Source organism: Pristis pectinata, chromosome 29 (genome assembly GCF_009764475.1).
Source record: "Pristis pectinata isolate sPriPec2 chromosome 29, sPriPec2.1.pri, whole genome shotgun sequence".
Classification (NCBI taxonomy): Eukaryota; Metazoa; Chordata; class Chondrichthyes; order Rhinopristiformes; family Pristidae; genus Pristis; species Pristis pectinata.
The window spans coordinates 20,367,040-20,390,932 of NC_067433.1; the positions used below are offsets into that span (position 1 = coordinate 20,367,040).

Below are 23,893 nucleotides of genomic sequence, written 5' to 3' on the forward strand. Positions count from 1 at the left end.
GAAGGACTTGAATGTCCTTGGGAATCACTGAATGTTAACATTCAGGTAAAGCAGGCCTAGTTCCAATTACAATCAGGCCCTGGCATCTGGAACACCATGTACAGTTCTGGTCTCCCTATCTAAGGAAGGATATATGTGCGATATAGGGCGTGCAGCAAAGGTTCACTGGATCATTTCTTGGAACAACAGGTTTGTTCGAGGAGAGATCAAGCGGACTGGGGCTACCCTCTCATTTTGTGAAGAATGAAAGGGGAGCTTTGAAAATGTGCAAAATTCTTACACAACTTGACAGAGTAGATGTAAAATCGATGTACTGGACATCGCAGCCAGGGGAAACAAGGTCTCAAAATAAGAGGTGAGCCATTCAGGAAAGAGATGAAAAGAAATGTCTTCACCCAGAGGCTGGTGAATCTCTGGAATTCTTCCCCGACCGTGGCTGTGGAGGCTCAGTCACTGAGTACATCGAAGGGAGAGATCACTAGATGTGTAGGTACAGACAGAATCAGGGGATGTGGGGTTAGTGCAGGAGAGTGGCATTGAGGCAAAAGATCAGCCGTGACCTTTCTGAATGGGGAGCAGACACAAGCCAAATTTCTGCTCCTATTTCTTATGTTCTTAATTTCCCCACTAGGACAGCAGGATTCAAACTCGTATCTCTGATCAATGCTCCAGAACTCTGGCTGCTCGTTCACTAACTTAACAACAAAGCCACGGTATCAATCACATCAAGAGCACGAGGACAATGGGGAGAGGGTGGGGCCACTCAAGGATAAAGGAGGGAACATGTCCTTGGAGGCAGAGGGTGTGGACAAGACCCTCAGTGAGTAGTTTGCATGTATTTACCAAGGAGAAAGATATGGAGGATAGTGAGATCATTGTGGAGCGTGCTAATATGCTAGGGCATTTTGAGATAAAGAAGGGAGGTAGTGTTGGGTCTCTTGAAGAACATTAAGGTGGATAAGTCCCCAGGGCCTGATGGGATATACCCCAGGTTACTGAGAGAGACAGGAGATGAGATTGCTGGGGCCTTGACCAAGAGCTTTGTGTCCTCTCTAGCCACAGGTGAGGTCCTGAAGGACTGGCGAGTAGCTAATGTTGTTCCTTTATTCAAGAAGAGAAATAGGGATAAAACCTGGAAACTATGGACCAGTGAGTCTCACGTCGGTGATGGGGAAGCTATTGGAGAGGATTCTTAGGGATTGGCTTTATGAGCATTTGGAAAAGCATGGCCTAATTAGGGACAGTTGGCAGGGCTTTGTGTGGGGCAGGCCATGTCTTACAAACTGGATTGAGTTTTTCGAAGCGGTGACAAAGGCGGTTGATGAAGGTAGAACTGTGGACATTGTCTACATGGATTTGACAAGGTCCCTCATGGGAGGCTCATCCAGAGGGTTAAGATGCATGGTATCGACGGTGACTTGGTCGTTTGGATTCAGAATTGGCCTGCCCATAGAAGACAGAGGGTGGTGGTTGATGGGACTTATTCTAGCTGGAGGTCTGTGACTAGTGGTGTTCCGCAGGGATCTGTACTGGGACCTCTGCTGTTTGTGATTCAGTGACCTGAATGAAAATATGGTTGGGTGGCTTAGCAAGTTTGCAGACCATACAAAGATTGGTGGTGTTGTGGATCGTGTAGAAGACTGCCAAAGGATACAATGGGATATAGATCAGTTGCAGATACGGATGGAGAAATGGCAGATGGAGTTTAATCTGGCTAAATGTGAGGTGTTGCACTTTGGGAGTTCAAATGTAAAGGGACAGTATACGGTTAATGGCAGGACCCTCAACAGCATTCATGTACAGACAGATCTTGGGGTCCAAGTCCATAGCTCACAGCTTGATAGGATGATAAGAAGGCATACGGCATCTTTGCCTTTATTAGTCGAGGCATTGAGTTCAAGAGTCGGGAAGTTATGTTGTAGCTTTATAAAACTCTGGTTAGGCCACATCAGGAGTATTGCATTCTGGTTGCCCCGTTATAGGAAGAAAGTGGTGGTTTTGCGGCAGGCGGCCGAGGGTTCCGGCAGGTCGGCCTGCCTGCCCGTCTTCCGTGCTTACGTGCGCGTGTGGGTGTCTTTGCAACGGGAGCACGCTGTCTCCATGGGCACCCTGGCCGAGTTCCGCGCTCGGTGGGCCCCTCAGGGGATTGCGTGTGTCGTGGATGGCTCCGATGCGATTTTGATATGAAGTGTTGCGTGTTGCAGTGGCGGGCATAGTGTTGCGCAGGTATTAGTATTGCCTAGTTGTTTCCTTCTGTATTAGATGTACTGTATTTGATGTTGGTTGGTTTTTGTAGTGCTTTTAGTGAATAAACGTTTTGTAAAAAAAAAAGTGGTGGTTTTGGAGAGGGTGCAGAAGAGAGGCCATGGAGCCTGTGTAGCTCAGTCGGCAGAGCATCAGCCTTTTAATCTGAGGGTCCAGGGTTCAACTCTCTGTTCAGGCACTGTGCACCATTTAATTCACTCTCGAATGAAGCTGATTCTGTTAAAGATCAAAGTCAGAGTCAAGTTTATTGGCGACACGGTAGTGTAGTGGTTAGCGAAACGCTATTACAGCGCCAGCGACCCGGGTTCAATTCCGCCGCTGTCTGTAAGGAGTTTGTACGTTCCCCCCATGTCTGTGTGGGTTTCCTCCAGGTGTTCTGGTTTCCTCCCACATTCCAAAGATGTACAGGTTAGGAAGTTGTGGGCATGCTATGTTGGCGCCGAAAGAGTAGTGACACTTGCAGGCTGCCTCCAGAACACTCTCAGTAACGTGAAAAAACGCATTTCACTGTGTGTTTCGATGTACATGTGACTAACTAATAAATACATATCTTAAGATGTTTACCAGGATGCTGTCTGGATTAGAGGGTACTCTAAGAAGAGGCTGGGCAAACTTGGGTTGTTTTCTCTCGAGCGGTGGAGGCTGAGGGGAGATCTGACGGAGGTTTATGAGATTATGAGAGGCATAGATCAAGTAGACAGCCACACACACAAAATGCTGGAGGAACTCAGCAGGTCAGGCAGCATCTACGGAGGGAAATAAATAGTCAACGTTTCCGGTCGAGACCCTTCATGAGTCCTGATGAAGTGTCTCAAGTATTCCTCCAGCATGCTGTGTGTTTTGCTCTAGATTCCAACATCTGCAGAATCTCTTGTGTCTCTAGAGTAGAGAGCCAGTGTCTTTTTCCCAGGGTTGAAATGTCTAATTCTAGAGGGCATTTAAGAAGAGAAGGGGTAAATTCAAAGCAGATATGCAAGGCAAGTCTTTCTTTACACAGAGAGTAGTGGGTGCCTGGAATGTGCTGCCAGAGGTGGTGGTGGAGGCAGATACAATAGAGGTGTTTAAGAGGCTCTTAGACAGGCACATCAATGTGCAGAGAGTGGGGGGATACAGACATTGTGCAGGCGGAAGGGATTCGTTTAGTTGGGCATTTAATTATTAGTTTAATTAGTTCAGCACAACGTGGTGGACTAAAGGGCCTGTTCCTGTGCTGAACTGTTCTATGTTCTATCACTTCCAATGTTAAAGGTGAAATGTCTGTCAAAGAATCATTTATTTTAACCAATCACGTCCAGGTCAGATCAAAGAGAGTGAAGACCTGCAGGAAAGCATCAACATTTGATTCCCAGCACTGAGCCACGGGAGTGGACTGGAATCACTACGTTCCCCAGGCAATGCTTATCCACTGAGGGGAGAATGCAGAGTTTGTGTGGATGGTGAAACAGGCTCAATGGATCTAGCAACTTGTATCTATAAAGCACCATTAACAGATTGAAACCTCCAGGAATATTGTAACTGGAGTTCCCAAACAATTTAACACCAAGGCACATGAGCTGTTAGGACAGATGATGAAAAATTTAGTCAAAGAGGAAGGATTTTAAGAATCCCCTCAAAGGAAGGGAGGTTTATGGAGAGAATTCTACAGCTTAGAGGTGAGGAAGTTAAAGGTACAGTCGCCATTGATTGAGCAACTAAAGTGGACAGGGTTACAGAGAAAGGAAGGGATGGGTTAAAAAGGGATTTGATCAAGGATGAGAATTCTAAAACTAAGCTGTTGCTTATCTGGGACCAGTGCAAGTCAGAAGTGACTCACTTGGATTAAATTCCTTAAAGTCGACAAACTGACTTTAACCCCAGTTTCGAGCAGGATTTGAATTTGCTTTTTCTGAGGTAAAGGCTGGATGCGTTTTCTTTTACTTTACTTGTCGAGATGCCACTTATATCATTCTTCAGAATTCAGAAGCTGAATTCTGGACAACTCTGAGAAGTGTTGACAGACTACAGGCTACTCTGGTATCGTTCATCTTGTTGGATGCCAAACTGAAAGATATTTTCATTGTTGAAATCATGACAACACAGAGATATACCACAGCCACTTAACAAAACAATGCACATTCAGCACATATTTGAGATTAAGACACTTGCTCTTCCTTCCATCTCTCTCTGTGTTTACCTCACCCTCAGTTGGCTGTCTCCTCCTCACTCCCTGCCCCTCGTCAGCTGTGTGTACTTTACACACACTTCTGCTCTGACTCTATTGAGGTTAATTAGCCCTTGAGGTGGGAGGGAGAGGGAAGAGAAGGGGCCAGGATAGAAGAGGAGAATATGGCACAGGCTGGGAAGGTGTGTTGGTGAGCTCATACTGTGCAAGAGTGGTTCTCTGTCCTTTGTCTGTGTACAAATTCATATGGGGAGAAATACCTGTTGTTCAAAGTGGCACTCTTGGTTTACAACAGTATGATGTTGTTAGCAGTCAGCTTGAATAGATAGAGTTCTGAAAGGGTTAAAACAGCTTCTGTCCATGGTTAACAGGTGGAATGGCTTTGATCAAATTGGCAATCAAGTTTGGAGAAAGATTCAAACTCTCATTCATGCAGCAAAACAGTTTTGATTAACTTGATTAAAAGTTCTTTTCTTGTCTCCAATATTACAGAGTCACTGATGCTGAATATTAGTTTTTGCAATTTTTCCTAAGTCACGGATTCAAGTTGCAGAATGTGGAAGCTCCTGTGGTTCATTCTGGCTCTTGTGCAGAAAGGTAGTGACTGTTTTGTTTTGGGAGTTGTGTGTTTTGCTTAGCTCTCTGCATTGAACAACTGTTTCTTTTCCTGTTGCAACAACAGGCCAGAGTGAAGTTAAAGTGCAAGACAGCAAATTTCAGCTGGATGCTGCTCAAGCCAAGACTGTGCTTACAAAAGAAGATGCAATTGATGGGATTAACCAAGGTATGTTCCTAACTTTCTTCTGTTTATTTCAGTGTAAATGGGGTAAGCTGTCCTTGGCAGTTACTGTAGGAGTTTGCTTGAAGCTTTTACTAATGACTGTAACTGGGCTTTCTTGTCTGAAAGAAATCTCAGGTTGCCAGCAAATGGAAACGTACTTCAGAAAGTTACCGGTTGCCCTGGTGTCGTTGTTTAAAACTGATTCCTGATCATGAAGTGTGTGGCAGTCAGCAGCCGTGCTAAGTCACTTCCCTCTGGCTGCTCTGCTTTTTATTCTGTCTGAGCGGCTGCTGTTTGATCTTCTGCCTGCAGGTATCCTTCAGTACGAAAAGCCCTGGAGGAGCTTCCTCATTGAAGGAGACATCATCAAACCTGTGAGTTTCTCGCTCAGTTTCTGGTTGTTCATGTGACATTGCTCTGCTCCGTTGGCTCGTGACTTGTTGGAACTGGTGTGCCAATTTATTTGTCTTGTGGGGAGCGGGGTGGGGAAGAGAAGCTGGTGAGTCCCAGTCTGCTGATGTCTCCTGCCAGGATGATGCCTGATCTGTGTGTAGTCTGCTCCTGAAGCTGCCCGAAGCAGGTAAAGTTGTGGTGTGACTGTCTGTGCAAGGGCTGACGTGAATCTTTTGCGGGGAAGCCGAGTGTTTGCACTGCTTACCTTTCATCTATGGGCTTGTCTATCTTCTGATCCCTGTTCCTGGAGAAGGGGCAGGGTCTTCACGATGCCTTCAGTGGCCCGTCGACACTGCTGGATACATTGTACCATCCTTTTGTTTTGCCAATCCTTACTGTGGTACCTGGGTTTGGACACCGCCTGAAGCTTCTCTGGGGGAGCGGGACCCTGACGATTTGCCAGCAGGTTGACACGGTGTAAGTTTTAGGTGCCCAGTGTGACTGTAAGTCTGTTTCCTCTCTCCCACTCAGCTCTGGCGGAATGCTGTAACGTCCAAAACCCAAACGTGGCAGAAGTCACCGGATGGTGTGGTGAGGATTCCGTACGAGATCTCACTGCAGTACGGTAGGTGGCAATGGGGTTGGAAGGACAGTCTCTCCACACGGAGATGGCAGCTTTAAATGCCCTGGTTGGTATGAATCAGTGGGCTGTGACTGTGTTCCTGCATTGACGGGTGGGAACAGGTGCAAGGGGGCCGATGAAAGACATGGCTCCCTCTCCCCACAATCTTTGGAGAAGTAGTGAGTTAATAGAGGCACCCACCTGGCATTGAGAAGGTGTGTGTGTACAGACCTGGTGGGGTTACATTCCTACACACTGAAGGTTTGGAGATGTGACCCACAGACCCAGAGGTCTCGATCCTCCATGTAACCGCTGGTGATCCCTGTGCTCTCACTGCCTTCCCCCAAACCACCGAGGGATGAATTGCCTCCCTCTCGGAGTTCCTGAACCAATCCCTGTTCCACCTTGAAGGTGTGTGGGTACTACTGACCATTGCCTTGCTGAGTTGGGCCATTGCCTGGTAAACATGGCTCCTTTCTGGAAGATACTGAAGTCCTTTAGTATCTTCACCGTGACCATCCATGCGAGGGTAGACGTGAATCTCTCTCTGGGAGCCGAGTGCCTGTAGGACAGGGTAGGACGTGTAACCTGCTCCTTCCCTGAGCTCAGGGATTTGCTGTCTGGACATTCGACTAAAACTGAGAGCGAAGCCTGCTTCTTTCTCTGCAATAGCCACACCTTCTGTCTAACTGAAGGACATTGGAGACTTTACAATACCTTCCACTTCTGTCCTTCAAACTGGTTAACTGAGCGCAGAATTACCTGAGGTTGCCCTGATCCACGAGCGTTGACTGCTTCGATTGGGGGGGTGGGTAGATGAGGATGGGGGAAAGCCTTTGACCAGTGGTTTGTGGTGGAACAGCCCATAATTCGGTCACAGTTGTGAGCCTGTCTCCGCCACTTCCATTGATTAGGACTGGGGATCCCTGGCTGAGGTCAGCTGATTGAGTACAGGACTTTGACTTATTACCTGATTTTATTTTCTTCTTAACTGAAACCGATGAGAAACTGGACAACAGGAGCCTGACCCGGTGCCTAATGAGCACGATCCTGGCCCAACGATGTTTGTACTTCTCCAGTGAACGTGGAGGTGTAACTACCAGATTAATTGACACCCTACAGATCTTCTCGCGCAGTCTGTTCCTGCACTCCAGCAAATGCAAAGGTTTATCCGTTTTGTCGAACAGCAGTGATCACAATTCACATGTTTATGGTGTCTGTCACTGCTCTTGGATGTTGGCTGAGTATCTCGGAAATGATCCGGGGAGGTTCTCACAGATCCGAGAGGGAGGAGCCCAAGCCTTTAGCCCACGGTGGCTGTCAAACACCACGCCCCCACTTCACTGTCTCGGGCATTGTTTGACTTTCATTGCTGCCTTTTTACCTCTGATCTGATTTGGGTTTCTGTTGATATAAAAGGTGGTCACATCTGATTTAGAGCTGTCATTGTGCCACTTCCAACCCCTGGTCCAGGTTCTGGTTCTGATGGTGAGCTCTTGTTCCGGGCACTGACTGTTGCTCCTCACTACCAGAGAGGTGCATTGCTGGAGCCTGTCCCTCCCCCAGTGGTCACCAGGGATCGTGGCAACCCTTCGACTTGGAACCTTGTTGGGAATTAACCGGAGACATAACTTCTCAACTTTGTTGTTTCTGAGGGCCACAGTCTGCCCTTGGGCACCACACACTAACAGCAGGGCTAACTTGGAGTTTCCACCCAAGGACATCACCCCTGCTGCAAAAACTTGGTCCTAGACAGTTTCTTAAATTCAGCAGAATTTCTTAATGGTTAGAAGCTCTCGTGTGCAAGTTGTGCACACAGAAGGATTGCTGGTGTGGTTTGCTTCCTGTGGAATGTTGTGTTTAAAAGATGCGAAAGGGTAGAGAGGGTGTGTTTTACTGCTCTGATGGGAGAAATGACTCCACAACATTTGGATGCTCTTTAAAATCATAGACTTGTCCAGCATGGCAACAGGCCATTCGGCCCACCAGGTCCATGCCGGCCAGTGGACACCAATCCGTACTAACCCCACCTCCCAACACTTGGTCCGTAGCCCCCTATTCCTGGGCGATTCAAGTGCTCATCTCAACACTTCTTAAACTCTGTCAGTGACTCTGCGTCCACCACTCTCTCAGCAGTGTGTTCCGGGTACTCACCACTCTCTGGGTCACGGTCCCCCTCAGGGAATCTCTAAATCTCTTCCCCCTTGCCTTAAATATGTGTTCTCTAGTTTTATTCCCTTCTGAGGAGGGGAAAAGTTTCCTGCAGTCTACCCCATCTGTACCCCTCATAATTTTATATACCTCAATCATGTCCCCTCTTAACCCCCTCTGCTCCAGGGAGAACAGACCCAGCCTCTCCAGTCTCCTCATAACTGAACTGCAACACCCCAGTGAATCCCCTCTGTTGGATAAAGTTGGACCATAACCTCCCTGCCTCAGTATTCCATGTCCCGACTAACGAAGGCCAGTATCCCATATGCTGTTATAACCATGTTATCTACCTGTGCTGCCTGCTTCAAGGATCTTGGACTAGTACACCAAGGTCCCTCTGTTCCTCAAAACTCCCTCAGATCTAACCTCATTAGTACTCCCAAAATGCATCTCCTTGCAGTTATCTGGATTAAACTCCATCTGCCACTCCTCAGCCCATGTCACCAACATGTGGATATCACCCTGTAGCCTAAAACCACCCTCCACATTGTCAACAACTCCACTGATCTCCACCCACCTACGTCCACGTCATTTACGTATGCACGTCCTTCCACATTCGGAATCTGCGTCCATGTTTTCCGTTTTTAATCTGCAGGATTTGTAGTTTTTAAAACCTAAATGACCTAAAACCTAAAACTTTCCCCTCCCTCCAGATGAGCAGACCCGGGAAGCCATCAGCCGAGGCTTTAAGGACTTTGAAAAATTCACCTGCATCCGATTTGTTCCTCACACCGACGAGAGGGACTTCATCTCTATTCAGCCGATTCACGGGTATGTACAGAACCCCCAGCAGTGAGGTGAGGCATGACCGGTCGGATGGTTCCTTGCTCTGGATGCAAGCTACTTCCCCCAGTCCCCAGTTACCCCTGGAACTCTCCTGATGCAGAAAAGGGCAAGTTTACAACTGATGTATGGGCGGGTGCACCCAACCCTGAGAATGGCATCCTTTACCATGTGGTAACATTGTGGTTTCAATTAGTGAGCTAGTATTTCAAGGGCTGTTTAATAAAAACACAGAACAGAGGAAATGGGAGCAGACACAGACATCCAGCCCCTCGTACCTGCTCTGCCGTTCAGCTCCATGACTGATTTCCTTTTTAACCCGGCGCCCTTTCACTTCGCCAGCCCCATAACCACATCTCCTTTCAGATCTCTGTTTTGAAAAAGGAAAGTTGCTCTGTCTCGAATACATTCGGGATTTGGTCCTAACCTGGGAGGTTTAATTGAATGAATTAAAGTGATTTAAGTAAATGTGGATTTAAGGAATGAAATGGCCATATTGGAAATCTTGCTGTAAAACCTTCCGGTTTACTGACTTCAGCAAAGCGAAGCTGACCTGAGTCCATACACAATGCAGAGGGCAGATGTCTGCTGGGTTTGTGCCAGTGTTGCCCACGACCTGTGAATCCCCAGGGTGTCAGTGCTCCATCACTCGGAGCTCTGTATTTCCGTTTCTCCCTGGGCGTGAGGCTAATGGTCCTTGTCTCTGTCTCTCAGGTGCTCTGCGTCTGTGGGACGGGTTGGTGGGATGCAGCTCATCTCGCTGCAGCAGCACTGCCTGAAGAAGGGGAAGGGAGTTGTTGAACACGAGATCATGCACTCTTTGGGCTTCTGGCACGAACATGCGAGGAGTGACCGAGACAAGTACATCAAGATCGAGTGGAAGAACGTGTGGCCTGGTAACGCCCTGCTTCCCTTTCATTTCCTGTCCTCCAGCTCCAGGTTAGGGTTAACCCTAAGCTCGGAGTCTCCTGTCTCTCTGGGTCTGGCAGAGATATTCAGCTCCATTTGGATAGAGGTGTGCGGTACGGGGTTGTGGACCATTGACCCGTGGACGTGAGTTTGAATCCCACCACAGCAGCTGGAGAATTCAAGTCATCAGTTACACCTGGGATTGGTCTGACCATGGCAATGACACAACTGCTGATTGTTGTCAAAAACCCACCTGGTTTGCTAATGCCCTTTGGGAGGGGAGGTGTGTTGTCCTTGCCCAGTCACCGCAGGTCCACCGGTCCGGTTGGTTCATAACGGCTTCCTCGGTTCGGGGGGGGGGGGGGGAGTCAGGGATGCACCGTAAAGGCTGGCAGTCCCAGCAACATTCACATTCCATTAGTGAATGTTTACAGCAGGGAAGCAGACCATTCAGTCCTTCTAGTCCATGCTTCACACAAGGTACATCTCACCAACATGTGTCAATTCCTTCTGCTTTTCTAACACCCCTTGAACACAGCCCTCGACTGCTCCCCATGGGAATAAGCACTGCATTCTGGCAGCTCCCTGGTGAAGGAATTTCTCCAGAATTCCCCTGGATCCCTGCATGACTTTCCTATCTGGTCCCTAATTCTTGTTTCAAAGTGGCAATATCTAAAGACTGCCCTCAGACCCTGATGTAACTGTTGGGCCAATTCCCCCCACCCCACCGCCTCCTACTACCCTGTGTGTTCCTGGAGGGCAGGTTTGGTGAAGACAGGTTGCAGGGAGTGTGAGATGTATTTACAGAGCGGGAGGGGTGAATTCTTGCATCACAGGAAGGTCACCACCTCAGAAGGTTGAATTGTCACTGGTCTGCTTGGAGGTGGTGGTTTTATTAGACTTTGGGCAATGAGGATGGGTAAGTGGTGGTGAAATCTTGACCATAGGTTGGTAAAGCTTCCTGGTAAAAGATAAGGTTGATCCTCAGTAGACCCCTAAGCTGGGAGAAGGTGGGTCTCAATAGTGTAGGACAGGACCTGGGGGAGGTAGATTGGGAGCAGCTGCTACAGAGGGGGAGCAACATCTGATGGGTGGGAGGTGTTTAAAAGTGAGGTGGTAAAGAGATCGGAGTCAGCGTGTCCCTGTAAGGATAAGAGGAAAAGATGGTAAGATGAAGGGACCTTGGGTAACAAAGGTCATTGAAGGTTTTGATCAGAGAGGGGGTGGGGAAGGGAAGTATGTGTCAGGTTTAGGAAATTGGTAAAGAATGGATCCTTGGAAGTTTATAGGGGATATAGGAGACAAAGGGGCCATGAACTGGCCCTGGCAAGTAGGATTAAGGAGAATCCTAAAGCCTGATATAAGTTTAGTAGAAGCAAGAGGGTAGCTAAAGAAAGAGTAGGTGCCCTTGGGGATCAGAGGGGTCATCTGTGCCTGGAGCCAGGGGAGATGAGAAAGGTCATAAATGAATTCTTCTTGTTGGTGTTCAGCAGGGAGGAGGGGGTGAGGCAGGAGCGACACGAGGGATATGCTGATATTCCGGAGCACATCTGTGTCAGGAAGGAGGAAGTGTGAGAAATATTGGAGCACATTAGGGTGGATAAATCCCCAGGGCCTGAAGGGATCTATCCCAGGATGCTAAGGGAAGCAAAGGTGGAGATTGATGAGGATCTGATGGAGGTGTTTGCATCTTCACTAGCCACTGGTGAGGTACTAGGAGGCTGGAGGACACCTAATGTTGCCCCTTGTTCAGAAAGGCCATAGGGACAAGCCTGGAAACTACAGGCCAGTGAGCCTGGCATCAGTGGTGGGGAAGTCGCCAGAGAAGATTCTGAGGGACAGGATTCGCTTGGAAAGATGGGAAGAGGAGTCGGCAGGGTTTTGTGCGGGGGGAGATCACGTCTCGTCGATCTGATTTTTGAGGAGGTAACTAAGAAAATTTGAAGGCAGCACAGTAGATGTGGTTTATGTGGACTTTCAACTGTGCCCCATGCAGTAGGCTGGTCCAGGCACTTAAGGCAGAAAGGATCCAAGGCATTTGGCAAACTGGATCCAGAAGGGGCCTGGTGACAGGAGCAGAGGTGGAGGGCTGAGAGTCTGTAACCAGTGGTGCTGGGACCTTGTATAACATGGATGATTGCCAATTTTTGTGTCCTCTACAAACTTGTTAAGAGTTGTAGATAGGGAAAAATGTTGTCTAAGGATACAGTGGAACGTGGCTCGCCTGGAAAGTTGGGTGGAGCATTGACAGGTGGAATCTAATCAGGACAAGTGAGGTAATGTACCTTGGAAAGTCAGATTCTGGGCAGGACGTGTACAGTAGATGGCAAGGCCCTTGGGAGCATTGATGTAGAGCAGGACCTTGGGCTGCAAGTCCATAGCTCCCTGACAGTGGCGACACAGGTGGATTGGGCAGTGATTTGGTAGGTTGGGCCACTGACGTCATGCTGCAACTTTGCAAAACAGACCGCACTTGGCATACTGTGTGCAGTTCTGGTTGCTGCACCACGGGAAGGGTGTGGTGACAACAGAGAGGGTGCAGAACAGGTTCACCAGGATGTTGCCTGGAATGGAGGGCTGGAGTTGTAAGGAGAGATTGGACAGGCTGGGTTTGTTCTCACTGGGATGTAGGAGACTGAGGGGGTGACATAGAAGTTTATAAAATTGAGGGATGTAGAGAGGATAGATGAGCAGAGTCTTTCTTTCCCTAGGGCAGGTGAGTCTAGAACAAGAGGCCACAGGTTTAAGGTGGAAGGGGAGACATTTAAAGAAGATTTGAGCATTAGATTTTTCACACAGAAGGTGGTGGTTACCTGGAGTGAGCTGCCAGAGGAGGTTGTGGAGATGGATACATTTACAGCAGTTAGAAGGTGTTTGGACAGGAGAGGTGTAGAGGGATACAGGTCTGATTCATGCAAATGGGATTAGTGTAGACAGACATCTGGGTCAGCATGGACGAGGTGGGCCGAAGGGTCTGTGCTGTATAAATGTAGAAACAGTTCAGAATGGTGAAATTCAAAATAAACTTCTTATACACAAAGAAAACAACTCTTTCTTTCCTCAAACAAATTGAGAACCATTTGCCTTTGTGTTTTGTGCTGTCCTGTGGCCTGTCAGCAATGGTCTCATTGCAGGACATCAGGAATATCCAAGTGTGCTGTGATTGGTCAGTTTCTGCCATGTTTCTCTTTCAGGTTATGAACATAATTTCTTGAAGAAAAACACCAATAATTTGAAGTCCAAATATGATTATGGCTCCATCCTGCACTATAGCAGGTAAGATTCCTGTCACAGTATGTTGACAGGCCGACTAGAGGGAATGCCATATTAGATCTAGTTTTAGGTAATGAACTGGGTCAGCTGACAGATCTATCGGTGGGTGAGCACTTGGGGGACAGTGACCATTGCTCCATAACCTTTAGAATTGTCATGGACAGGGATAGGAGCAAAGAGGACGGGAAGATATTTAATTGGGGAAAGGTGAATTATGAGGCTATAAGGCTAGAACTTGTGAGTGTATGAATTGGGATGACATTTTTGAAGGGAAGAGTACTATAGAGATGTGGTTGATGTTCAGGGATCTCTTGCAGGATGTTAGGGATAAATTTGTCCCGGTGAGGCAGAGAAGGAATGGCAGAGTGAAGGAACCGTGGGTGACGAGAGAGGTGGAACAACTAGTTAGGAAGAAGCAGGCAACATACATGAGGTGTAAGCAGCAAGGATCGGACAGGGCTCGTTAGGAATATAGAGTAGCAAGGAAGGAGCTTAAGAAAGGGCTGAGGAGAGCAAGAAGGGGACATGAAAAGGCTTTGGTGAGTAGGGTTAAGGAGAATCCCAAGGCTTTTTACTTGTATGTGAAGAGCAGAAGGATGGCTAGAGTAAAGGTAGGTCCGATTAGAGACAAAGGTGGGAAGATGAGCCTGGAAGCTGTGGAAGTGGGCGAGGTTCTCAATGAATACTTCTCTTCAGTATTCACCAAGGAGAGGGGTCTTGATGACGCTGAGGACAGTGTTGGTAAGGGTAATGTTCTAGAATATGTAGATATCAAGAGAGGATGTGTTGGAGCTGTTAGAAAATATTAGAACAGAGAAGTCCCCGGGGCCTGACGGAATATTCCCCAGGCTGCTTCGTGAGGCGAGGGAGGAGATTGCTGAACCGTTGGCTAGGATCTTTGAGTCCTCGTTGTCCACGGGAATGGTACCGGAGGATTGGAGGGTGGCAAATGTTGTCCCCTTATTCAAAAAAAGGTAGCAGGGATAGTCCAGGGAATTATAGACCAGTGAGCCTTACTTCTGTGGTGGGCAAGCTGTTGGAAAGGATTCTTGGATAGGATCTATGAGCATTTAGAGAATCATGGACTGATTTAGGGACAGCCAGCATGGCTTTGTGAAGGGAAGATCTTGCCTCACAAGCCTGATAGGATCCTTTTAGGAGGTGACCAGGAAGATTGATGAGGGTAGTGCAGTAGATGTGATCTACCTGGATTTTAGTAAGGCATTTGACAAGGTTCCGCATAGTAGGCTTCTTCAGAAGGTCAGAGGCCAAGGGATCCGGGGAGGCTTGGCTGTGTGGATTCAGAATTGGCTTGCCTGTAGAAAGCAGAGGGTTGTAGTGGAGGGAGTGCATTTAGATTGGAGGGCTGTGACTAGTGGTGTCCCACAGGGATCGGTTCTGGGACCTCTACTTTTTGTGATATTTATTAATGACTAAGATGAGGGGGTGGAAGGCTGGGTTAGCAAGTTTGCAGATGACACAAAGATCAGTGGTGCTGTGGATAGTGTGGAGGGCTGTCGAAGCTTACAGAGGGATATTGATAGGATGCAGAGCTGGGCTGACAAGTGGCAGATGGAGTTCAATCTGGAGAAGTGCGAGGTCGTACACTTTGGAAGGACAAACTCCAAGGCGGAATACAAGGTAGATGGCAGGATTCTGGGCAGTGTAGAGGAGCAGAGGGATCTGGGGGTTCATATCCACAGATCACTGTAAGTTGCCACACAGGTGGATAGGGTAGTTAAGAAAGTTTATGGGGTGTTGGCTTTCATAAGTCGTGGGATCGAGTTTAAGAGCCACGAAGTAATGATGCAGCTTTACAAAACTCTGGTAGAGTACTGTGTCCAGTTCTGGTCACCTCATTATAGGAAGGAGGTGGAGGCGTTGGAAAGGGTTGCAGAGGAGTTTTACCAGGATGCTGCCTGGATTAGAGAGTATGGATTATGAGGAAAGACTAAAGGAGCTAGGGCTGTTCTCATTGGAGAGGAGGAGGATGAGGGGAGACATGATAGCGGTATACAAAATATTAAGAGGAATAGATAGGGTGGACAGCCAGCCCTCTTTCCCAGGGCACCAATGCTCAATACAAGAGGTCATGGCTTTAAGGTACTGGGTGGGAAGTTCAAGGGAGACATCAGAGGGAGGTTTTTCACCCAGAGTGGTTGGTGCATGGAATGTGCTGCCGGGGATGGTGGTGGAGGCTGATATGTTGGGCAAGTTCAAGAGATTGTTAGATAAGCATATGGAGGAATTTAAGATAAAGGGATATGTGGGAGGAAGGGGTTAGATAATCTTAGGAGTGGTTTGAAGGTCGGCACAACATGGTGGGCCGAAGGACCTGTATTGTGCTGTATTGGTCTATGGTTCTATGGTCTAAGGGTGATGGGTGGAGTATTGTCTGTCTCTCTTGGAGGTCTCCAGGTCTCAGTTTTCAGATCCTGCTCTGAATGCTTGAAGTTATGGCAGTTACTTGGAACCTGCCACCTCAATAACTGAGCTTGTCCAAAATTTCATTCCCCTTCTGCTAAATTACGTGGAGCCCCGTTTGCACATTGCCAGTGTTTGGCCCGTGTTATCTCTGTGGGGTCCTACTAGAGAGGATGTAACACTGCACCTCCTCTTGGGGAACAAGGTAGGGCAAGTGACTGAAGTGTCAGTAGGGGAGCACTTTGGGACCAGTGACCATAATTCTATTAGTTTTAACATAGTTATGGAGAAAGACAGGACTGGTCCACAGGTTAAGTTCCTAAACTGCAGCAGGGCCAATTTTGGAGATGTTAGATGGGATTTTGCAGAGGTCCATTGGGTGAGACTGTTTGTGGGTAAAGGGACAACTGGCAAGTGGGAGGTGTCTAAAAGTGCAATAAGTCCAGGGGCAGCACGTTCCTGCTTTGGTGAAGGGCATGGCTGGCAGGTTTAGGGAACCCTGGTTTACAAGAGATATTGAGGCTCTGGCCAGGAAAAAGGAGGAGGCATACATTGGGTTTAGGCAATCGAGAACAAGCGAAACCCTTGATGACTATAAGAAGTGTAGGAGTACACTTAAGGGAAATTAGGATGGCAAAGAGACCGTATGAGATTGATCTGACAGGTAGGGTTAAGGAAAATCCCAAGAGATTCTACAGGCATATTAAGAATAAAAGGATGGCTAGGGAGAGAATAGGTCCTCTTAAAGATCAGCATGGCTGTCTATGTGTGGAGCTACAGGAGGTGGACGAGATTTTTAATGAATATTTCTCATCATTTTTGACTGTGGAGAAAATGATGCTAAAGAAATGAGGGAAATGACTTGGACCACATACGAATTACCACGGAGGAGGTATTGGCAGCCTTAAAGCGCATTAAGGTGGATAAATCCCCAGGGCCTGATCGAGTGCATCCTCGGACCTTGTAGGAAGCTAGGGAAGAAATTGCAGAAGCCCTTGCAGAGATACTTGGTTCATCTTTAGCCACAGGTGAAGTTCTGGAAGGTGGCTAACGGAGGATGGCTAATGTTTTACCATTGCTTAAGAAGGGCAGCAAAGACAAGCCGAGGAAATACAGGCTGGTGAGTGTGACATCAGTGGTGGTTAAGTTACTGGAGGGAATTCTGAGGGACAGGATCTATCAACATTTGGATAGACAAAGTCTGATTAGGGATAGTGAGCACTGTTTTGTGTGTGGGAAATCATGTTTGACAAATCTATTAGAGTTTTTCAAAGAGGTAACCAAGAGGATAGATGAGGGTAGGGCAGTGGACATTGTCTATATGAACTTCAGCAAAGCCTTTGATAGATCCCGAATGGCAGGCTGCTCTGGAAGGTTAGATCACATGGGATCCAGGGTGATAGTTGCTTGAATTCATAATTGGCTCCATGGTAGGGAGCAGAGGGTGCTGGTTAAAGGTTGTTTCTCGGACTGGAGGACTGAGTCTAGTGGTGTGCCTTGGGGGTCAGTGCTGGGACCTTTGTTCGTTATTTATATACAGTTTCATCCAAATCATTTATAAGGCACAGCTGGTAAGTTTATGGATGGTTGGTGTCATGGACAGTAAAGATGGTTATCAAAAATCTTGATTAACTGGGTAAGCAGGCCGAAGATTGGCAAACGGCTTTCAATTCAGATAAGTTCGAAGTGTTGCATTTTCTTTTGGAAGTCAAACCAGGGTAAGACTTTCACAGTGAACGGTAGGGCCCTTGGGAGTGTTGCGGAATAGTGGGACCTAGGAGTACAAGTACATAGTTCATCAAAAGCGGTGTCACAGGTAGACAAGGTGGTGAAGAAGGTGTTTGGCACACTGGTCTTCATCACTCAGGGCACTGAGTACAAGAGTTGGGATGTTATGTTGCAGTTGTACAAGTCATTGACGAGGCTGCACTTGGAGTCTTGTGTACAGTTTGGGTCGCCCTGTTATAGGAAGGATGTGATTAAACTGGAAAGAACGCAGAGAACATATACAAGGATGCTGCCAGGACTCGAGGGCCTGAGTTATAGAGAGAGGTTGGCCAGGCTAGGACTTCATTCCTTGGAGTGTAGGAGACTAAGTGGTTATCTGATGGAGGTGTATAAAATTATGAGAGGCATAGATGGGGTGAATGCGCACAGTCTTTTTCCCAGGGAAGGGGAACTAAAAACTAGAGGGCACAGGTTTAAGAAGAGGGGGGAAAGATTTAAAAGGGACCTGAAGGGCAACTTCTTCATTGGTTTATTATTGTCACTTGTACCGAGATACAGTGAAAAGCTTGTCTTACAAACCGATTGTACAGGTCAATTCATTACACAGTGCAGTTACATTGAGTTAGTACTGAGTGCATTGAGGTAATACAGGTAAAAACAGTAACAGTACAGAATAAAGTGTCACAGCTACAGAGAAAGTGCAGTGCAATAAGGTGCAAGGTCATAACGAGGTAGATCATGAGGTTGTAGTCCATCTCATTGTATAAGGGAACCGTTCAATAGTCTTATCACAGTGGGGTAGAATCTGTCCTTAAGTCTGGTGGAACATGCCCTCAGGCTCCTGTATCTTCTACCTGATGGAAGAGGAGAGAAGAGAGATTGTCCCGGGTGGGTGGGGTCTTTGATTATGCTGGCTGCTACACCAAAACAATGAGAGGTAAAGACAAGAGTCCAAGGAGGGGAGGCTGGTGTCCGTGATGTGCTGGGCTGTGTCCACAACTCTCTGCAGCTTCATGCAGTCCTGGGCAGAGCAATTGCCATACCAAGCCGTGATACATCCAGATAGGATGCTTTCTATGGTGCATCAGTAAAAGTTGGTGAGAGTCAAAGGGGACAAACCGAATTTCTTTAGCCTCCTGAGGAAGTAGAGGCGCTGGTGAGCTTTCTTGGCTGTGGCATCTACGTGATTTGACCAGGACAGGCTGTTTGTGATGTTCACACCCAGGAACTTGAAGCTCTCAACCCTCTTGACCTCGGCACCATTGATGTAGACAGGTGCATGTACACTGCCCCCTTTCCTGAAGTCAATGACCAGCTCTTTAGTTTTGTTGACATTGAGGGAAAGGTTGTTGTCATGACACCATTCCACTAAGCCCTCTATCTCCTTCCTGTACTCTGACTCATCACTGTTTGAGATACGGCCTACAACGGTGGTGTCATCTGCAAACTTGTAGATGGAGTTAGAGCAGAATCAAGGTAATATGGAACGAGCTGCCAGAGGAAGTGGTTGAGGTAGGTACAATAACAACTTTCAAAAGACACTTGGATAAGTACACGGATAGAAAAGGTTTAGAGGGATATGGGCCAAACGTTGACAAATGGGACTAGCTTGGTGGGCACCACGGTCAGCATGGACGAGTTGGGCTGAAGGGCCTGTTTCTGTGATGTATGATTCCAATGTAACCTTCTTGGCCCTGCAACCCTCTCCTATCTCCACTCCTGGCCCTGAATGTAATTGCTGCCTGGTACAAAACTTGGAGATTTCCTCCTTTAAACCTCGGCATCTTCTGTTTAAAACTGTCCTTTCAGCCCTGCCAGTGTCAGCGTTGCTTGTCCTTGGCTCTCCTAGTTTGCAATTCTGTTTTCTTTGATGGAGCAAAATGCCCAAAGCTGCTCTAAAAATGGCAGCTACATAAATGCAGGCTTTGTTATTGTCAAGTTTTAATGCGTATTGATGTCCAATTACAGGTCAGCATTTTCCAAGAATGGACAGCCAACCTTGACGCCGCTGATGGATACAGATGCTGTGATTGGCCAACGAATCCGCTTGAGTGAGTTGGACTTGCTGAAGGTTAACCGGCTCTACAACTGCACGGCACATCTCAAAGACCAGGCTGACGCAGTGAAACGTAAGGGCCCGAGGAACCCATGCTCTTAAGAGAATGTGTGGCTCCCAGTAAACTGAAACCTACCAAAGTCAGTCACTTCACACCAGCCGTGTCTGAGGCGAGCAGATGTGAAGTTGAATTCAGTTGTTCAGATTCCATCAGTGATACTTCTGCTTAGTTTTGTGGGTTTTGAACCGTGGGCAGACTCCTGATGGTTGGTCTGACTGCTCCTTACTTGTGGGAACAGAGGGAAGGAATTCTAGCTTTTCTTTCTTAAAAAAAAAATGAAAAAGGGAATTGCTGGTAGTTCAGAGTACAACCGTAAATTACTTGGACGTCAGATTAGGAAGAGTGTGGATCTGTATGGATCTCAGAAATAGTTCATGAGTTGTTGAGTGGCTGTGTGGGATTTGTAATTGACACAATCCAACCTGTACTGTCATTTCACGAAGTTCTTTTGCTTCTCTGAGACATTACAGATTAAATGTGGAGGAAAAACTTACTTTATCAGTGCTGGGTCCATTGCTGTTTATCATATACATTAATGATTTAGCTGATAATGTGGTAAACTGGATCAGCAAATTTGCAGGTGACGCTAAGATTGGGGGCGTAGTGGACAGCGAGGAAGGCTTTCAAAGCTTGTGAAGTGATCTGGACCAGCTGGGAAAATGGGCTAAAAAATGGCAGATGGAATTTAATGCAGACAAGTGAGGTGTTGCACTTTGGGAGGACAAACCAGGGTAAGACTTGCACAGTGAATGGTAGGACACTGAGGTGTGCGGTAGAACAAAGGGACCTGGGAATCCAGATCCATAGTTCCTTGAAAGTGGCGTCACAGGTAGATAGGGTCATAAAGAGAGCTTTTGGCACTTTGCCTTCATAAATCGGGGCATTGAATACAGGAGTTGGAATGTTATGTTGAAGTTGTACAAAACATTGGTGAGGCCAAATCTGGAGAATTGTGTGCAGTTCTGGTCACCTACCTACAGGAAAGATATCAATAAGCTTGAAAAAGTGCAGAGAAAATTTACACGGATGTTGCTGGGAGTTGAGGACCTGAATTATAGGGAAAGATTGAATAGGTTTGGACTTCATTCTCTTGCGCTCCAGGGAATAAGGGGAGATCTAATAGAAGTACAGTATACAAAATTATGAGGGGTACAGATAGGGTGAATGCATGCAGGCTCTTTCCCCTCAGGTTGGGTGAGACTAGAACTAAAGGACATAGGTTTAGGGTGAAAGGTGAAATGTTTAAAGGGAATCTGAGGGGAAACTTCTTCACTCAGAGGATGGTGCGAATGTGGAATGAGCTGCCAGCAGAAGTGATGGATGCAGGTTCAATTGTAAACTTTGAGAAGTTTGGATGGGTACATGGATGGGAATATGGTATAGGTGCAGGTAGATGGGGCTGGGCAGAAGATCAGGTCAACATGGACTAGATGGGCAGAAAGGGCTGTTTCTGTGCTGTAGAGCTCTGTGACTCATAAAGTGTCAGCTGTGGCTCAGTAGAGGAGAGAATTGAATCTGCGTCCTGTGTACTTGTGAAGTGTGGTCGCCGTTCCAATGCAACGTAGAAAGCCCAGTAACCATCGTGCACACAGCAATTCTGACAAACACCAGGGTGATAGTTCCCAGATATCCCACACCCACAGCACTAACATGGATTAAATACTGGGGATCACTCCCTGTAGTTCAGGTGGCAGATGGGGCCTTCTGTCACCTGATGAAAGGTTGCATAATAAATGTGCCCCAATGTGAGCTGGTACTGCAGTCATGCTGTGGGAAGAGCTCTCCCTCATTGGCTGAGATGTTACATCTCTTGAAGATGGAAAAGATCCCAGCAGCTTTTTGTGTTAGAAACAGTGTGGAATTGTACAGTACAGAAACGGGGCCCTTCAGCCCACAGTCTGTGACCAACAAATGCCCATTTACACTCATCCTATGTTATTCTCCCCACATTCCCATCAACCACCCCCCCCCCCCCCCCCCCCGATGCTGCCCCTCGCCTACACACTAGGGGTAATTTACAGCAACTGATTCCCCTACCAATGCGCACATCCTTGGGATGTTGGAGGAAGTTGAAGCACCCGGGCAAACCCACGCGGTCACAGGGAGAATGTGCAAACTGCACACAAGACAGCACCAGAGATCAGGGTTGACCCAGGTCACTGGAGGTGTGAGGCAGCGGCTGTACTACTAACTGTGCCCGCCCTAGGACTTGCCCGATTTAGTCGTTCCTCACTCTGTGCAGTTAGAACAAATGACTTGGTCCTGATCATGTTGTTTGTGGGAGCTTGCTGTGTTCAGATTGCTGCAGTGTTTCCAACATTACAATAGTGACTAGACTTCATTCCAACTGTACCAACGTGCCTTTTAGCACCAAGGTATTTGGAGTATGAAAAATATCATCAAAATGTGTCTGTTATTTGTGGAAGGCACAGACATCCATTTTCTCACTGCTCACCAGTGTATGTCATAGAGCATGGAAAGAGGCCCTTCGGCCCAACTGGTCCACGCTAACTGTTGCCCAGTGTGCTAGTCCTGTTTGCCTGTGTTTGGCCCATAGTGCTCTAAACCTCTCCTATCCATGTCTCCAAGGAATACTATAATTGGCTTAATCCTTCAAAAATGACTGCACAGTTCTCTGAAGTATGTGGCTTCCAATAACTTCCGAGCATTGCAACTTCCCTCAAAGAAACTTTCAAACAACAATCACTGTCTCTAAAATGTCTTAACCAGTTCCTGACAGTCATCCTTTGCCCTTTGTAGGGTTTGAGATTGCAGACCATGCGACTTGGTCTGTTCTTCCCCCACGGAAGCAAACGTCCATCCTGAGGGTGAAGTGAGCCCTTTATCTGTCTGATTTTTTTTTAAAAAACTGACATTGCAGAGGCAGTTGTATGTAGATAGGATGCCTTCTATCAGAGCATTTGGTACAGAGTGCTGCTTGTATATGTCTCTGGATTATAGATACAAATGTTCTTCTGCGAGAGGAAGGTCATGATCCCATAACAAATCCTGAGTCACCAAGAACAGAGCGAGTGGAGGAAAAATAACCCTGATTACATGCCATTGATTATTTTTTTTCTAAGGCACTGCCGCACTGATTGGACACCTTTCAGTGACTGCATGCCCTTCACCCAAAAGCCTTGTGTTTAATTTTACTCTCTCTGGCTTGTTTTGCTGTTTGCAGTTTCTTTTTCTGTGTATCGACAGAAATGAAACCTTTTGGCAAGAATCAAACATTTCAGGAGTTAGGGAGGGAGTTCTGCTGCACTGATCCACTCGTGATCCAACAGTTCCCCTGACATTCCGATAGAAAAGCCCACACTCCTTTCGGCAACTTTCCTTTTTTTATTCCCCTGCAGTGTGGAGAGACGTTTCCCTGATGTCCCAGCAGAAGGAGCAGTGCAAAGTGCACCAGGCATTTTGGCTTCCGTTTTGATCAGGGACCGCGAGGAGATTAGACAGAGGCGTCAGAGTCGTGGCCTGTTATGGTGAGGGAGGAGAACCAGAGGCAAAAGGAAGGAACGAGGTTTGCTCCTGTGACCCGGAATGTTCACTCTGAGAGACGGTTGAGAGCAGAACAAACACAAGAAACCAAAGCAGTGGTGGGGTCATCTGATGCCTCACTCCTGCTCCGCCATTCACTGAGATCAGACTTGAAAATAAAAGAAACTTTGATAACTACTTGGAGTAAATAGAATGGACATTCTCGGGTGGCATTGGAAGAGCCGCTGTCTCCCAGCTTCAGCAACCCAGGTCCAATCCCAACCTCCAGTGCTGCCTTTGTGGAGTTTGCACGTTCTCCCTGTGACCGTTTGGGTTTCCCCCGGGTGCTCTGGTTTCCTCCCACGTCCCAAAGACGTGCAGGTTGGTGGGTTAATTGGCTGCTGTAAATTGTCCCTGGTGTGTAAGGGCGTGTAGAATCATAGAGTGATGCGGCACGGAAACAGGGCCCTTTGGCCACTGTTCCTGCTGAACTCCAACCAGCCGTTTACACTGATCCTACGTTAGTCCCTTTTCATTCTCCCCATGTTCCCATTAACTCCCCCCAGATTCTACCCCTCACCCACCTACTAGGGACAACGTACAGCAGCCATTTAACCTACTGACCCCCATGTCTTTGGGATGTGGGAACAAAACAGGAGCACCCGGGGGAAACCCACAGAGTGACAGGGAGAACTTGCAAACTCCACACAGACAGCCCCTGAGGTCAGGATTGAACCAGGGTC

At 47.4% G+C, this 23,893-nt stretch overlaps 1 protein-coding gene across 3 annotated transcripts; it reads left to right on the forward strand.

The window, feature by feature from the left end:
- The first annotated feature begins 4,447 nt into the window (after positions 1-4,447).
- Positions 4,448-23,753, forward strand: LOC127584330 (astacin-like metalloendopeptidase). 3 transcript variants are annotated; one of them, XM_052041034.1, is made up of 10 exons: positions 4,448-4,608; positions 4,919-5,023; positions 5,109-5,210; positions 5,520-5,581; positions 6,132-6,225; positions 9,087-9,204; positions 9,931-10,112; positions 13,320-13,401; positions 19,519-19,679; positions 23,027-23,753. In XM_052041034.1, the coding sequence occupies exons 2-10, from the start codon at positions 4,981-4,983 to the stop codon at positions 23,101-23,103; spliced, it is 921 nt and encodes a 306-aa protein (XP_051896994.1). In that variant the 5' UTR covers positions 4,448-4,608; positions 4,919-4,980; the 3' UTR covers positions 23,104-23,753. The 3 variants fall into 3 exon arrangements, with proteins under 3 accessions (XP_051896994.1, XP_051896996.1, XP_051896995.1); XM_052041036.1 differs by having other exon boundaries at positions 4,574-4,608; positions 19,519-19,601; XM_052041035.1 differs by lacking the exon at positions 4,448-4,608 and having other exon boundaries at positions 4,905-5,023.
- Positions 23,754-23,893: the final 140 nt, after the last annotated feature.